This window comes from Nylanderia fulva, unplaced genomic scaffold (genome assembly GCF_048542155.1).
Source record: "Nylanderia fulva isolate GAGA-0341 unplaced genomic scaffold, ASM4854215v1 Scaffold438, whole genome shotgun sequence".
Lineage (NCBI taxonomy): Eukaryota > Metazoa > Arthropoda > Insecta > Hymenoptera > Formicidae > Nylanderia > Nylanderia fulva.
The window spans coordinates 32,968-50,000 of NW_028190519.1; the positions used below are offsets into that span (position 1 = coordinate 32,968).

At 37.0% G+C, this 17,033-nt stretch overlaps 1 protein-coding gene across 1 annotated transcript; it reads right to left on the bottom strand.

Moving 5' to 3' along the window:
* Nucleotides 1-4,353: 4,353 nt before the first annotated feature.
* Nucleotides 4,354-9,657, bottom strand: LOC146721645 (uncharacterized). Its single transcript, XM_085486475.1, has one exon. It carries the CDS (start codon nt 9,655-9,657, stop codon nt 4,354-4,356), a length of 5,304 nt encoding a protein of 1,767 aa, XP_085342601.1.
* Nucleotides 9,658-17,033: the final 7,376 nt, after the last annotated feature.

A 17,033-nucleotide genomic window follows, 5' to 3' on the forward strand; every position in this document is an offset into this window, starting at 1 on the left:
ACATCGGAAACAATTTCCATTGTCTCTCAGTTATGGAATAACTATACACAAAAGTCAAGGAATTACATGTAACAATGCAATGATGGATTTAGGAACGACTGTATTAAGTGATGGTCAAGCCTATGTAGGTTTGTCACGAGTAAGTAAATTGGAAGGCCTATATTTGATAAATTTCAATCCAGCATCAGTTAAAGCAAACTCGAGAGCTATTGTAGAATATAATCGACTGAGATCTATATTCAAATCTGAACTGCCACAAATCAATCCGTCCGAGAAAAAGGTTGTGAAAATGTACGATCGTCGATGGGCTATCCCTAATATCATTGATGATGTGCAGAATTATGATTGTGAGGAACCAGAAAGTATAGTTACGTGGAAAATATATGGCCTTTGCAATAACGATGCTGTTTCGTGTTACGCTAATGTAATAATACAATGTGCGTTTCATTGCGTACGTATTAGGCAACAAATACTGAAAAATAAGGCATCGAATGCATTGACTGATGCTATCTGCGCGTATGGTGAACGTAAATATTGCAACATTCAAGCGGTTAGAAGATCTGTCGGAAAACGCTTCGAAGAACGAACACAACAAGATGTTTCGGAATTTTTTACGGCTCTAATGTCGACGTATTCCGACATCAATGATGTATTAGAACTCGAATTAAAGCACGTAACATGTTGCTCGAATGTCAAATGTAATTACAATGTAACTAAGCTGGAAAGCAGTAGTTTGTTAATATTACCTATACATTCGACATTAAAAAGGAAAAAAGGTGTCACTTTACAAAGTTTGATTAATGTAGAATTTTCTAAATGGGAAACGATAAACGGCAATTGTAACGAATGTAAGGGTACCGTGTTGAAAAGAAAACCGTAATCGAATCAACTTTATCCGTCGTAGTAATACAGCTCAATTTATATACTTTTGTAATCGGTGCTTCTAAAAAAATTATCAACAATCGGATTAACGCCGTGCCGACGAGTAATATCACGATTAATAAAAAAAGTACAAGGTAATAAGCGCTATATTTCACGAAGGTGAAGAAATGAATCGTGGTCACTACACGTGTATGTTGAGAGCTGACACAAAATCGGAATGGTATTACTCTAATGATATGGAAGTGTTCAAGAAAAAATGGCCCAAAGGAGCACAAGGGGCATACATATTGTTCTTAGAACAGATTAAATAATGGCGCTGTATAAAGGCTGCCGTAAGCGCCGAAATAAAACATCGGCTGCTCTGACGCTGTATAAAGGCTGCCGTAAACGCTACATTAAAACATCAACTGTTCTAGCGCTGTATAAAAGTTGCCGTAAGCGCCAAAATAAAATATCGGCTGCTCTGGCGCTTTATAGAAGCTGCTGTAAGCGCTGCATTAAAACGAGTGCAATAAGTTTCTAATTTGACCTAGGCTTCATGACATTTCAAAAAGTATCATCCAGAAAAAAATTATCAGACAGAAATATGTATGTCGTGTTAAAATCGGAGAGACAAAGAAAAATATATGGTTGCGTTCTCACGAGGATGGGCGATGGAGGGGCCCATTCTTTATTTTCAATATTCATACAAAAATATAAATTCATTCTGTTGCAATTGAAATAAATGTGCAATGTATCGTTAAAAATTATTACAATTATACAAACATTTACATATATGATTAAATAAAATATATATATATGTATACTATAATATAATTATATATTTTATATATGTACATATATACCATATATTTCAATTATTTTGAACTATATTGCATAAATTGTTACTTATACAAAGTTATGTGATAAGAATCGAAAATACATATATCGGAAGTTGATACAAAATTTCGAAATTTTACTAAAGAAAGATTGGAGGTTTTTAATTTATACAATTTTCACAACTCTTATTTCAATTATTTATTCTACTCATCAAAAGTTTTTTGAAAGCAGGCCGCCATGTTATTTTTCTGAGTCATTAACAAATTGGTACTCTGGAATTACGAGCAATTATTTTTCATTGTACGGGCTAGTATGAATTTCAAATCAAATCTCTATAAACAACTATTATATTTTGTGCACTAAGAATAACATATCGCACTTATTTTCTAGAATCAAATTGTAATCAGTTTTACTTATATGTTATGTATATTCAATGTGAACTTGCACCTTGAATAAAATATCACAGTTACTTTTCATGGTAATACCCACAAAACATTTAAATATTCTTAGTACATACATTGTACATACATTTACGTATATTGTATATTCCAGGTATATACTTTTTGATGTAATATACGTACAATGGATGTGAAATGTATGCGCAAGTAAAACCAGGTTAATGTACATAGAAGGTTCAAAGTATATACATATGCATATGATATGTACATTGTATGTATGCATATTCTGTACATGCAATATTATTATATGTAACATCTACATATCATATATATACACATTTGTACATACATTAGATAGTAAAAATATACTGGGTACATACATTGTACATACATTTATGTATATTGCATATTCTAGGTATATACTTTTTTAATGTAATATACATACATTAAATGTAAAATGTATGCGCAAATGAAACCGGATTAATGTACATAGAAGGTTCAAAATATATACATACGTATATGATATGTATATTCTGTACATACATTATATTATTATATGTAACATGTACATATCACATACATATATATTCCATGTTGTTTGCGCGTACGCTCGATTGCTGACGTTGAACGCTCACGCACGAAGCTACGGATCCTGACAATCGGGTTGTAAATCCGATCGTCGATATCCGTCTCGTGTATAGATTGCACAGGAAGATTCAAAGTGGACTGTATCTTAAGGAGGGTGGACGCGCTCCGATTGGTGCGCAGGATGGGTAACGATTTAAGCCACGTGCCGAATCGAGAACCAGAATACGGAATTATATGCACAAATTACACAAAAACAATCCATTTATTAACTAAATTTGTCCGAGAGTCACAATGTACATAAACGCAAATTAATTTGAAACCTTTACATAAAATCTTTATCTATTAACGAATAAAATAGTCACCGCGAAAACACGTACGACGTGGTTGTTAAGCAGTCCGAAATGTCTCACTATATGGTATCTAGCATGTGTTGCATGGACACCACCGAAAAACTATTTGTTGCATAACAATTGCTAGTTACGATGAACACGCTCGAAACTCGTGTATCGAATCGTTCGAAATCTCACATTAAGATTTCGTACACGTTGCCGATTGCGGCGAATGCGATATTAAATCGCGAACCGAAATGTTTCAATTAACATGAAGAATCACTGATCACATAAATGTTACAGTGCGTTGAGCACCACGGGCTCGAAGGGATGAAAAAAAGGAACGCAAACACAATCACGACATCAGGTATCAGTCCCAGATGACTGATCACGTGATCTGCGCGCTCCAACTCACGTGATCTACGCGTGCCAAGCGAACACGCGCGAGCCTCATGTATACAATTATTACGTTCGTGGAAACAATCGGACTTCGGCACCTTGATATTTCACCATTGCGTGAATTCTGGTCCCAAATCACTGAATTCCGCTTCGTTAACAATGTTTTGAGCGCAAATTTTATGTCGCGTATATAACGGCGCACCTTGTTGCTACCGTTAATTAGCGAATGTCAAAGTGAACGTATTTCACATCTCACTTATCACTGAATCACAGCAGAATATCAATCTGATTATTTTTTTTTATTAATCAAACGAACTACGAACAATTAGAATCGCGACGGAAAACCCACATGTGACTAATCGCAAAGCCGTGCCAGGAGCGAATGCCCAGGTTCGATGACGAGGCAGTTCATCCCCGATCGATTCGATAATCGAACGCTTGAAGCGCGGCGTGTAGGTTCAGTGCGTGCTGCCCCGTGCCGGATTAACTCAAAAATTATAGAATTTCAAATTATCGACCTACTTCTTCATTCTCTTTGAACAAATAATAAAGTTCTTGACCTGGGGTCAACTTACTTCTGAACATACCGCCCGCCTCGAAATAAAGATTTCGAAATGTCTTACAGTAACTAAAGAACTTACCCCAGGTTTGGGTTTGTTTTTTTTTTTGTTACATAAAGAAAAAAAAGAAAAAATAAAACGTTAATCGCTTAATGATTTTTCGAGTGAGATTCAGTGATTACATATTGAACAATAACAGGCATTTGGTTGCTTACATGATTGAATAACAATATTAAGACATAGATTCTTACTAAACTTACATTAACGCGACGCGAGTGGTCTTGAGTAGTCAAGGATATTGAGCGCCGCCCGCCTTAACTAACTACGAAGGACTTGACTTGTCCTAATTATGCGAACGATTGAGACGTTGCATGCGCATTATGGAGTTGGGTTTTCCGCAGTACCTGTCTTACGTTCCGACAGTTGATCGATTAAGTTAATATCGATAGGTAGTAGGCACAATTTAGTTACTGGTCGCTTGTATTCGGACGTCGCTGTTTTAACTGAGACGACTCGAGTTAACCCGTCAGAGCCCGGATGACAATGAATAACTCGCCCTAATTCCCATTTACACAGTGGGAGAAGGGGGTTTTGAATCAAAACCATTGAGCCAACCTGAATCGGAGGCGTTTCTCGACGCCACTTTGATCTTTGTTGAAGAGTATTGACATAATCTGACTGCCACTGCTTCCAAAAACGCTCCGTAATCTGTCTGAGTAATTGCCATCGCGACAATCTGTTTTCGTTCAATTGTAGAACGGAAGGTTCCGGATTCGTAGTAATGGCAGTCCCAATCAAAAGGTGACCTGGGGTCAGGAACTCGTAGTCGTCTGGAGTATCATTGAGTGGAGAAAGCGGCCTTGAGTTGAGGATAGCCTCAATTTTGCACAACACTGTCGTGAACTCCTCAAATGTCAATGCGTGTGAGCTTACAATTCGACGAAGGTGGTGTTTGACACTCTTCACTCCTGCCTCCCATAGTCCTCCAAAATGAGGAGCATGAGGCGGGATGAAACTCCAAGTGATCCTATCTGTTGCGATTAAATTGAGAAAATCCGTATTGCGTTGAGCATCCCGATACGCGCGGGATAGCTCTTTATCGGCTCCTGTGAATGTTGTACCGTTATCCGAATACATAACTGCTGGCAAGCCTCGTCTGGCGCAAAATCGTTGAAATGCGTTCAAAAATGCTGGCGTTGAATAATCGCTGACCAACTCGAGATGAATGGCTCGAGTTGCCAAACATATGAAAACGGCTATGTAAGCCTTTCGTGAGGTGATTCCTCGACCAGCAGAGGCTCGAATGAGCACTGGACCGGCATAATCGATGCCGCTGTGCAAAAACGCCCTCGTTGGCGTTGAGACTCGAGTTGATGGGAGTTGACCCATTAACTGATTGGCTACCTGAGCTCTTTCTCGCGTGCATCGAACGCACCTGTAGATAACTGATTTAACTAAAGGCCTAGATTTTATAATCCAAAATTCTTGGCGAATTTTAGACAGGGTAGACTGAAGACCGGCGTGCAGCGAGGCTATGTGCGTGTAGCGAATGAGCATTGTAGTAATTGGATGATCAGCTAGTAGAACTGGATGTTTGGATTGAAATGGTAGATGAGAATGCTCCAATCTTCCGCCAACGCGGAGTAGACCATTTGCGTCTAGGAATGGATTTAATGATATCAGAGCGCTGTTTCTTGATAACCTCTTGTTTGACTTGAGTAAGTAAAGTTCTTGCTTGAACACCTCTGCTTGAATCATATGCAACCAAAAGTTACGAGACTGCATGTACTCAAATGCTGTAATGGCGTGGGACCGGACGTGATCTTTGTGATCTGCCGCGTGCTTCCGTTGACATTTGTTTATGAATCGGTATATATATGCAGTGACGCGTATCAATTTTGGCCACCATGAATACCGTGCAGCAAGACTCCAGTCTTCACGAGTACTGTTTTGATGAGCTTCACATGCCTTCAGTTCCAACTGAGTTTCGTGGTGCTCTGATAGAATTTGATGAGGCCACTCATCAGAATGAAGATGCAACCATGACGGCCCATGCCACCATAGGTTGATGGATATCAAATCTCGGCCGAGTAATCCGCGCGAAGCACAGTCTGCGGGGTTTTCACTGGTGTTTACGTGATGCCAACTACCGGTTGGTAATCGTGTCTGAATTTCGGCTACTCTATGAGCTACGAAAGTTTTCCAATTTGAGGGGTGCTTCTTGAGCCATGCGAGAACTACAGTGGAGTCTGTCCAACAATAAATCGCAATGTCGCTTAAATGAAGTGACTGCTTGATAAAGTCAATCAAGCGAACTAGCAGAACGGCAGCAGAAAGTTCGAGGCGAGGAACCGTCATTGGTTTAAGAGACGCGACTTTAGATCGCCCAGCAATGAGCGAGACCGTAATTTTCCCAGAGGAGGATGTCACGCGTAAAAACACCACTGCTGCGTAAGCGATTGTGGATGCGTCCGCGAACCCGTGTAATTCCACAGTTGCCGTTCCGGACTCAAAACCTGTCCAGCGACTCAGTTGAATTTTTCGTAGATAGGGTAATGACTCGTAGATAGACTTCCAGGATGATAAGATTTTGTCCGGAATAATGTCGTCCCATCCGATACGGTGTCGCCATAATTGCTGCATGAGAGTTTTCGCCTTTAAAATCGCAGGTGTGACCCACCCGAGCGGGTCGAATAATCTTGCTATTGTTGATAGAATTGCTCGTTTGGTGTTAGGAACAGTTTCAGATAATGTAATTTGAAACTGAAAGCAGTCATGTTTCGGGTTCCAGACAATACCGAGGATTTTTAGACTGTCATCAGTCTCCAAATTTTTTGCGTAAGCCAATCCATGATTGTCAGGCTGAATATCTGAAAGCAATTCTGAGTGGTTACTGGCCCATTTCCGGAGATCGAAACCACCACGGTTCAGCAAATTACAAAGTTGAGTGCGAGCTTGCTTTAACAGTGTGATATCGTCTGCACCAAATAATACATCATCGACGTAGATATTTTCTCTTAGGATGGGAGAGGCTAACGGAAATGAATCTCCCTCGTCACAGTTCAATTGTTGGATTACTCGAAGAGCAAGAAACGGTGCTGACGCAGTGCCGTAAGTAACGGTAAGGAGTTGATATTCCTGTATAGTTGAGTTGTGGTCGACCCACAGTATCCGTTGGTAGTCTCTATCTCTAGGATCGATTAATATTTGGCGATACATTTTAGCGATGTCCGCAGAATATACATATTTATATTGCCTCCAGCGCAATATAACTGCTTGTAGATCGGACTGCAATTTTGGGCCGGTGTACATGTGAAAGTTGAGAGACGTTCCATTGGATGTGAGGCAGGAGGCGTCGAACACGACTCTTAAACGGGTTGTCGAACTTGTCTCCTTGATGACTGGATGATGAGGTATATAGGTCGCTTGAACATTATTTGAATGCAAAGGAGCGACTTGCTTCATATGATTTAATTGCTCATATTCGCGCATGAAGTCCAAATATTCTTGTGCAAGTGTGGGTTGACGAGCAAATTTACGAATTAGCGACGAAAGTCGGCGTTCAGCTATGCTGCGAGAGTCGCCTATTTTAATAGGCGGGCCCTCTTTAAAAGGGAGTCGCACGACATATCTGCCATCTGCTGTTCTAGTATGCGTGCGTTGAAAGTGATCCTCGCATTGTTTATCTTCTATGGACGCATGAACATGTTGAGGAGTTTCTTCAACCTCCCAAAACTTACATAATTGCCGTTCCAAGGAGCAGCAGTGAGCAACTGCATGATACCTTTGTTGTGAACTGGGTAATGGTGAGCCTTGAGGTTGGGCTCCGACATGCGATGAAACCAAAGTAGAGCCGACTACATGGGTGTTTTGTATGACATGATTAGGGATTGACGTAGGTCCAGATAGAATCCACCCGAAATGCGATTGTATAGCGTCTGGTTGACCTATGGGTCCATTGCGTATATTGACAAGAACCTTGCTATACAAATCAGCTCCAATAATGAGGTCAATAGGAGTTGATCCAGTCGGATCGTCATCCGCTAAGGTCAAGTTGGAGATGTGTTTCCAGTCACGTAATGACGAAGCGTGTCTGGGAGCATACTTCGTCAATGCTCTCATGATGTAAGCTACCGTGGTGAAGGTTGGCTCAGGTTTATCGCGAGGCGAAATATTAATTAACGCGGCAGATCGGCATGTACCGGTATCTGCACAGCTAATCCCCGAAGTTGAAGTAAATGTTTGCATACGAGGTAAGCGTAAAATTTGCGCTACGCGTTCCGTAAGAAATGTGAGTTCTGAACCACCGTCAAGTAAGGCTCTGACAGTTAAGGAACGTCCAGAAAGCGAATGTATTTTCACCGTTGCCGTAGACAACACCACAGGAGTCGGTGATGTAGTTAACGTGACCGCTGAAAGCGCTGTGACATTTGATATATTAGTAACATTCTGCGAACTCGATGACGCAGGAATGCTCGTTGTTTGTTGCAATGAGCCCGAGTCAACGTGGATCATTGTGTGATGCCGCTTGCTACATTTGCGACACGTGAATTTACTCTGACAATTAAGTGCTACGTGCTTATCGCTTAAGCAATTGAAACATCGCTTAAGTTTCTTTATCAATTCGCGTCGTTGATCCGTGCTCATTGAAAGAAATTGTTGACACTTAGAGAGAAAGTGAGATTGTTTACAAATTGGACATGACAAATTAACTGACGCAGTTGCGGTGGCGCTTGTCACTCTCGAATGTGACTTCGTTTTATCGTGTTCGTGAGGATGGAGTTCCTCAAGCGCTATAGCGCGCGAAGATATGAAACGTATCAAGTCTTTGTACGTTGGAGGATTTTCGTTATCGCTACTCTTCAATTTCCACGCTCGACGCGTAGCAGAATCAAACTTTTGTGAAATGAAGTATACTAATATATCGCTTACAATATCCTCTGCTGTACGATCAAGACGTTTCAATGTCGCTAACGCTTGTTCCGTTTTATCTCGCAACTCGTGAAGTTCTGACGCTGATTCGCGAGTCATCTTTGGAAGATGATATAAGGTCGACACATGTACTTCGATCAACCGTCGTTTGTTCTCGAAACGCGTGGTTAACGCTTTCCACGCGACCTTAAAATTTTCGGCGGTTACTTTGATTCCTGATATCGCATCGCGGGCCGGACCTGTCAAACTAGAGATCAAAAAATGCATACGAGTGAAATTTGACAATTCTTTGTTATCTATAATCAACGACTGAAAACGGTCGCGAAAGGTCTCCCAATCCTCGTTTTTTCCAGAAAAAGGCGGTAATTTAATAGGAGGGAGATGCTTTAACGAGAATGACGATGCGTCCATTTGCGCAAAAGAAGTTTCGAGGGATGTATCTCGACTTACGACAGGAACCAGGTCTTCTAGACATTCGTTCATATGATCCAGGGCTGATTGATAGAGATCTTCGTGAAGGTCGAATTGATTCTTCTTGAAATAATTAATTGACCCTTGATCATCCTCTGGAACAAGTTGAAGCAGAATGGTGTGATTGTGCACACCTTGAGTCCATTGAGCTTGTAAAGTCGCAATCCGTGAGCGAACCCTTGCGGCCGTCAAATTAGAACGACCAATCTTTTTGAAATTGTCGAGAGCTCGCGCAATTGAGTGGAAGATAGTTTGCTGATTTGCAAGAGCGTCTTCCATTTTGACACTATAGTTGTTTATGAATATGTCACTAACACGATTGTCTACTTAAACGCGATTACTTGACTGACTGTATCTCGAATCACGCTGCACTTAAATATCACTGGTGTCCTTAATTCAGTGTTCTCGATTCGTCATTACTCTCCCATCCGGCTCGAAGGACCAAAAAATGTTTGCGCGTACGCTCGATTGCTGACGTTGAACGCTCACGCACGAAGCTACGGATCCTGACAATCGGGTTGTAAATCCGATCGTCGATATCCGTCTCGTGTATAGATTGCACAGGAAGATTCAAAGTGGACTGTATCTTAAGGAGGGTGGACGCGCTCCGATTGGTGCGCAGGATGGGTAACGATTTAAGCCACGTGCCGAATCGAGAACCAGAATACGGAATTATATGCACAAATTACACAAAAACAATCTATTTATTAACTAAATTTGTCCGAGAGTCACAATGTACATAAACGCAAATTAATTTGAAACCTTTACATAAAATCTTTATCTATTAACGAATAAAATAGTCACCGCGAAAACACGTACGACGTGGTTGTTAAGCAGTCCGAAATGTCTCACTATATGGTATCTAGCATGTGTTGCATGGACACCACCGAAAAACTATTTGTTGCATAACAATTGCTAGTTACGATGAACACGCTCGAAACTCGTGTATCGAATCGTTCGAAATCTCACATTAAGATTTCGTACACGTTGCCGATTGCGGCGAATGCGATATTAAATCGCGAACCGAAATGTTTCAATTAACATGAAGAATCACTGATCACATAAATGTTACAGTGCGTTGAGCACCACGGGCTCGAAGGGATGAAAAAAAGGAACGCAAACACAATCACGACATCAGGTATCAGTCCCAGATGACTGATCACGTGATCTGCGCGCTCCAACTCACGTGATCTACGCGTGCCAAGCGAACACGCGCGAGCCTCATGTATACAATTATTACGTTCGTGGAAACAATCGGACTTCGGCACCTTGATATTTCACCATTGCGTGAATTCTGGTCCCAAATCACTGAATTCCGCTTCGTTAACAATGTTTTGAGCGCAAATTTTATGTCGCGTATATAACGGCGCACCTTGTTGCTACCGTTAATTAGCGAATGTCAAAGTGAACGTATTTCACATCTCACTTATCACTGAATCACAGCAGAATATCAATCTGATTATTTTTTTTTATTAATCAAACAAACTACGAACAATTAGAATCGCGACGGAAAACCCACATGTGACTAATCGCAAAGCCGTGCCAGGAGCGAATGCCCAGGTTCGATGACGAGGCAGTTCATCCCCGATCGATTCGATAATCGAACGCTTGAAGCGCGGCGTGTAGGTTCAGTGCGTGCTGCCCCGTGCCGGATTAACTCAAAAATTATAGAATTTCAAATTATCGACCTACTTCTTCATTCTCTTTGAACAAATAATAAAGTTCTTGACCTGGGGTCAACTTACTTCTGAACACATGTATATACTTTCTTGATACAGTATACATGCAGAAAACGTGAAATGTATATGAAAATTAAACAGGGTTAATGCACCTAGATGTATATTTATGTACATTTTATGTATATGTATTTATGTATATTTTTTGTATATACTTTTTTTATGCATGTAGATACATCGAATTTGAAATGTATATGTAAATGTAATAATGTACATAGAAGATGCAGAGTATATACATATGTGCATGATTAGTACAGTTTATGTATATATATATTATGTACATACATTCTTTATATATAGCATGTACAATATCAGAGACAGCAATGTCTTAACGCATGAATTTATGCACATACATATATATACTCCAATATGTGCATAAATCCATGTATCTATCCCTGTGTTTGTTAAATAAACTACGTTCTGATATTCACTGAAACATCACATATACTATAGATTTTCAGTAATGACAATGAATATCAGAATACAGTTTATGTAAAAAGAGATAGGAATGTTTTAACACATGATGTAATGCACAAATTGAAGCATATAATATGCACATAAATTCATGTATTAGGCATTGCTGTTACTGGTATGATATGTGATACAAGCTATATATATATATATATATATATATATAAAGAATGTATATACAGAGTATACAATACATAAACTATACTAATTACGCGCGCGCGCACGTACACACACACACACACACATAACACATTTTGAATCTTCTATGTACATTATTCCAGCTACATATATAGTATATACATATTATATTATATTTAAAAAATGCATATGATGTGTGTTTCGATACAAAATTTATACAAAAAGGCACTTTTGATCTGCCTAGTGTAATACGTGTGAGTTTGTCTATATTATATGAATGTGCACATGTGAACATATAGAATATATCTTTTATTTTAGGCGATTTTTAGCGATCTTTTGGTATATATACCAAAGGATCGCCAAAAATCGCCTTTTATAATGATTTTATGTTATAGATATAAATATACAATAGTAGTTTTATTTAGTTGAATGAGTCATATGTGTCATACATGTATATAGACATTATTACATATGTGTGTGTATACATATAAAGTCATGTGGAATGATATATTAAAGGGAAAGAGTTAATACAACAATCTATTAAAAAAAGACAAGTTTGCAATAAAAAACACTATAATTAATAATAAATTATATATATATATAATTAAATATATATAATTTTACATATATAAACAGCCGAGTATATTTATACGATGCAATATGTGTTTTTTTAAACAAATTAAATGTATTAATAATTAATACAAATATATATGAATACATAATATAAATATAATGTGTGTGTTAATAACAGATGTATTTTAAAATCTATTTCATAAAATTAAAAAAAATTGCACCTTTCTTTCTTTTGTTTTATAAAATAATACAGACTAGCATTATTATTTGCACTTTTCTTCTTTCTGTTTTATCATAATACATAATTAAATATATAAATTTTTCTTTATACTATATTTTTAATTTAGTATTGTAACTTAATAGAATAGAATTGTAACCCGACAGAATATATTAAACACAAAAATTTAAAGACATAATGTTTATCTAATCCTATTCTAAATATAATATAAAAACGTAAATTTACACTATGTTAAATATATTAAGGCTCCTCAGTAGTCACCGCGGTCATATTGGATTCATGACATCAGAAGCGAGAAATGACACGTCGAAAATTCTTGCGTGCCATTTCGTAATTATTAGGTTTACGTTAGTATTGCGACGTGTCATATATTCATGAGACCCGTAAGATTGTCCGGAAACTGAACTGTGTAAGAAATATATTACGTGAAAGGAACATTGATTTTCCTTTCAACAGTTGTCAAACTACAAGTTTTTCTGCATTTTTTGACCTTGTTTCACACTCATTTTTCAGTTATTTATGACGTGTCAAGAGAGCAGGTCAGTTTTCGGACAATCTTTCAAGTATTCTAAAGCGATCAGTAGCGTTATTTTGTTCAAACATGTTTTTATCTAAAAATTTTTCACTGTCATTCTCTTTTAAAGAAAGAAACAAAACTATACAGTACATAAGAGAGAAAGAAACAGAACTATAATGTCGGCATCGTCAACTCAGAGTTTTACGGTGACTATCGAGGGGCTTTAAATATAATATACACACATATGTGCATAATCTCAAACGTGGAGTAAAACTGAAAACTTAAAAATATTTCGAATCTTGAATCTTATAGCATTTTCGAGCGAGACGGGTCTTGATCGCTTTGGAAGCGAATTATGACGGCATTGATCAATCACAGCCATTTCTCCAAAAAAAAATGAAATGATATAATTGGTCAATGACATAATTCGCTCCCGGAGCGATCAAAATGCGTCTCGCTCGAAAACGCTATTATATATTTCTGTTTCATTGCTGATTAGTTGACTCTTCAATTGCTTCAACTATTTGAAGAGCTATATTTTTGTCTTTATTATTATTAAAGCGATCCTTACTCCTTACAAGCCACGCTTTTATAAAGCCTATTATTTCTGAATCTGTACACTCTTGAGTATTTTTATTAAGACGTACAGCAGCTGTAAAATTTAATTTATTTTTATGTAATTATTTAAATATTTTCACAAGATATTATAAAAAATATATTTATATGTGTATACATACATACATACACACACACACATAATTGTACATAATATTATACAAATTTATAAAAAAAATATTGATATATGTATGCATATACAACAAATATATAATAAAATGTACTCAAAGAATTTACATGTCTAAATAAGTAACAAAGATTACAACTTTTATGAATATACATATGATGATATTTTTAAACAATATTTTAAATATTTTTATTAAATTAAGGCCATGTGTAACGAGCAATACGATATTATTTTATTATTGAGAAGAAAATTCTTAATTTGAAATAATAATTATACAAACGTTTCGAGCTCTACTTGCTCCTCTTCAGTGCGCAAAAAAATAGTGATAATAAATAACGATAATAAATAAATACATAAAATTCTAATAAAAAATCCGCAATACATAGTCAATATAAGTTATATAGTTGAGTCATAGTTAAAACGCAAAATATATTTACAATGAATTGAGACCATTAAAATAGTTCAACAAAGTAAGAACCCAATTAGAAGCAGAATGATTCGTCCGGTTATTCATAAAATATATTAGAATTATTAATAAAAACTTGGAGTGACACTTATACATTACTCCAAATGAACCACTTATCGTTATTTGACGAAAGTCCCTCGATCTGGCAATGATTATGTTCATCTTCTCCAAATTATTTGATATTTGTTAACTGAATTTAAAGAATTTATTCAATTGTAAAATAGGATTCCACTAATGTGTATGTGAAAAAAAGATTAAAAATTATAAATTAAACTAACTACTAAAATATTGAACCTTTATGCTTACAAATTGTTCCGAATAACTTGAGATAACGATGCTTCTAATTGTTGTTGGTCTTATTGTTAGTACTTGACTGTTGTCTAGTCTTTTAAAAAGTCGAATAAATAGGTGTCAGATCTCACAAAATAAACATTTACATAAGTCTAAAAATTCGATATTTCTTCTAGAATGTCGAAATACGCGTTGTTAAGCAATTCGGTGTCTGTGTTATTATTTATACCATGCCTTTGTTCCTTGATGTGTATCATTTCCGAGATAAGTCTTTTATAATAATTAGATTCAATATCAAGTATTTTAACGTTATCCCAATCAAAAGCATGTTTTTTATCCATAATATGTTCAGAGACCACAGAATGCTTGGAGGAATCAAATTTAATATTATTCATATGCTCTTTTAGTCTAGTGCGTAATTTTCTTTTGGTTTGCCCAACATACGAAGCTTCACAATTCTTACAATTAATTTTGTAGACAACATTATTATTATTGTTATGCACGTTTTTGTCCTTGTGGACTTTAATTAATTTGTTAAGATTATTTAGACAACGGTATCCTACTCTGAAATCTGATTTTTTTATTGTCGATGCTATTGTCTCAGAAATGTTATTAATGTATGGAATGACGAAAAATTTTTTCTTGCTATTATCTTCTGCAATTTCTTTTTTTCTATTGTTGTTAAACTGACCATTGTTTAAAACTCTTATTCTCTTATTTATTTCTTTAAAGATTAAATGAATAGGGTAACCGTTGTCCAATAATATTTTAATACACAATTCTAAATTTTTCTTATGATATATGGGATGAGATAATAACAATGCCCTATTAATAAGATTATAAATTACTCCTATTTTATGGCACATAGGGTGACTCGATAAAAAAGATAGTACTCTACCTGAACATGTCTTTTTTTGAAACCAATCTAAGTGTATGATGTTGTCTATTATTTTAATGTTTAAATCTAGAAAATTTATGCTTCTATTAATTTCGTATTCAATCGTAAATTGTAGTCGTTGATTGTAACTATTAAACTTATTCAATACGCTATCAATTTTATTCTTTGGTGCCACCATAATAATGTCGTCTACATATCTATAATATATTCCAATACCGATGTCCAATTCATTAATTATTGATTCTTCAAGATCTTGCATAACAATATTAGCAATTATTGGCGATAACGGGGAACCCATAGGTGTGCCATAAACTTGCTTGTATACAATGTCATTGAATGTGAAGTATGTTGACGACAATATAAATTTAACCATGGAAATGAATTCATTTTTTGGAATTAATGTATGTGTATTGATATAATTCCATCTATTACTCACACTTTCTATTGCAAGATCTATCGGAATGTTAGTGAATAGTGAAACCACGTCTAATGATGTTAGAATATCTTCCGCACCAATTTTCTTACCCGCTAGCTTGCTGTAAAGTTCAAAACTATTATTTACATTACTTTTTCCCGTAGGAATACTATTTGAAATGATTTTATGTAAAAATGTGGCTATCGAGTAAAGCGTGGTATTAATCGATGACACAATTACTCTAAATGGAGTATTCTCCTTGTGTATTTTTGGGAGACCATAACATTTTGGAAGAAGGGAGTCGCTGGAACGTAGTGAGTAATATTCTTTATTAGAAATGTACCCTTTTTTTTGCCATTTCTTAAGAATATCGTTTAGTTCCTTTTCTATTTTGGAGGATGGGTTCTTTTTTATGATAGAATAGGTGCTATTGTCTTCAAGTAAACCTTCCATCTTATTCATGTAATATTCTTTTGTCATCGCGACTGTTACGTTGCCCTTATCAGCCCTTGTAAAAAGAATATCCGGATTATCATGGCAAAACCTCCTTGTATATTTATACATACTAATCAAATCTTCATGAGTTGAATTAAACTTAGTTTTGCCGTGTAAAAAATAGGAAAGTTGTGGAACCAGATTAATTCAACTCATGAAGATTTGATTAGTATGTATAAATATACAAGGAGGTTTTGCCATGATAATCCGGATATTCTTTTTACAAGGGCTGATAAGGGCAACGTAACAGTCGCGATGACAAAAGAATATTACAGCATCAGGGTGGTGGAGGACACAGCGAGGGAGTCGGGGCTTCTTTTTCAAGCCAAGAAGTGCTCTGTTCTTTCTCTCGTTCCTTCCGGCCGGGAAAAGAAAATTAAAATTTTGACGGCCCCGGAATTCCGCCTGCGGGATGGGACATTCCTCCCGCAGCTGGATACAACCGCCAAATGGCGGTACCTCGGGGTCGATTTCCGGCCGGCAGGACCGAAGAAAGTCGGCTCGAAAATATCCATATATCTGAGCCGGCTGAGCAGAGCACCTCTGAAGCCCCAGCAGCGGCTAAAGATCGTCCGCTGCTTTCTTCTCCCTCGCCTCTACCACTCGCTGGTCCTGGGTAGGGCCACACTTGGAAAATTGAGAGCTCTCGACGTCACAATCCGCGCAGCGGTTCGC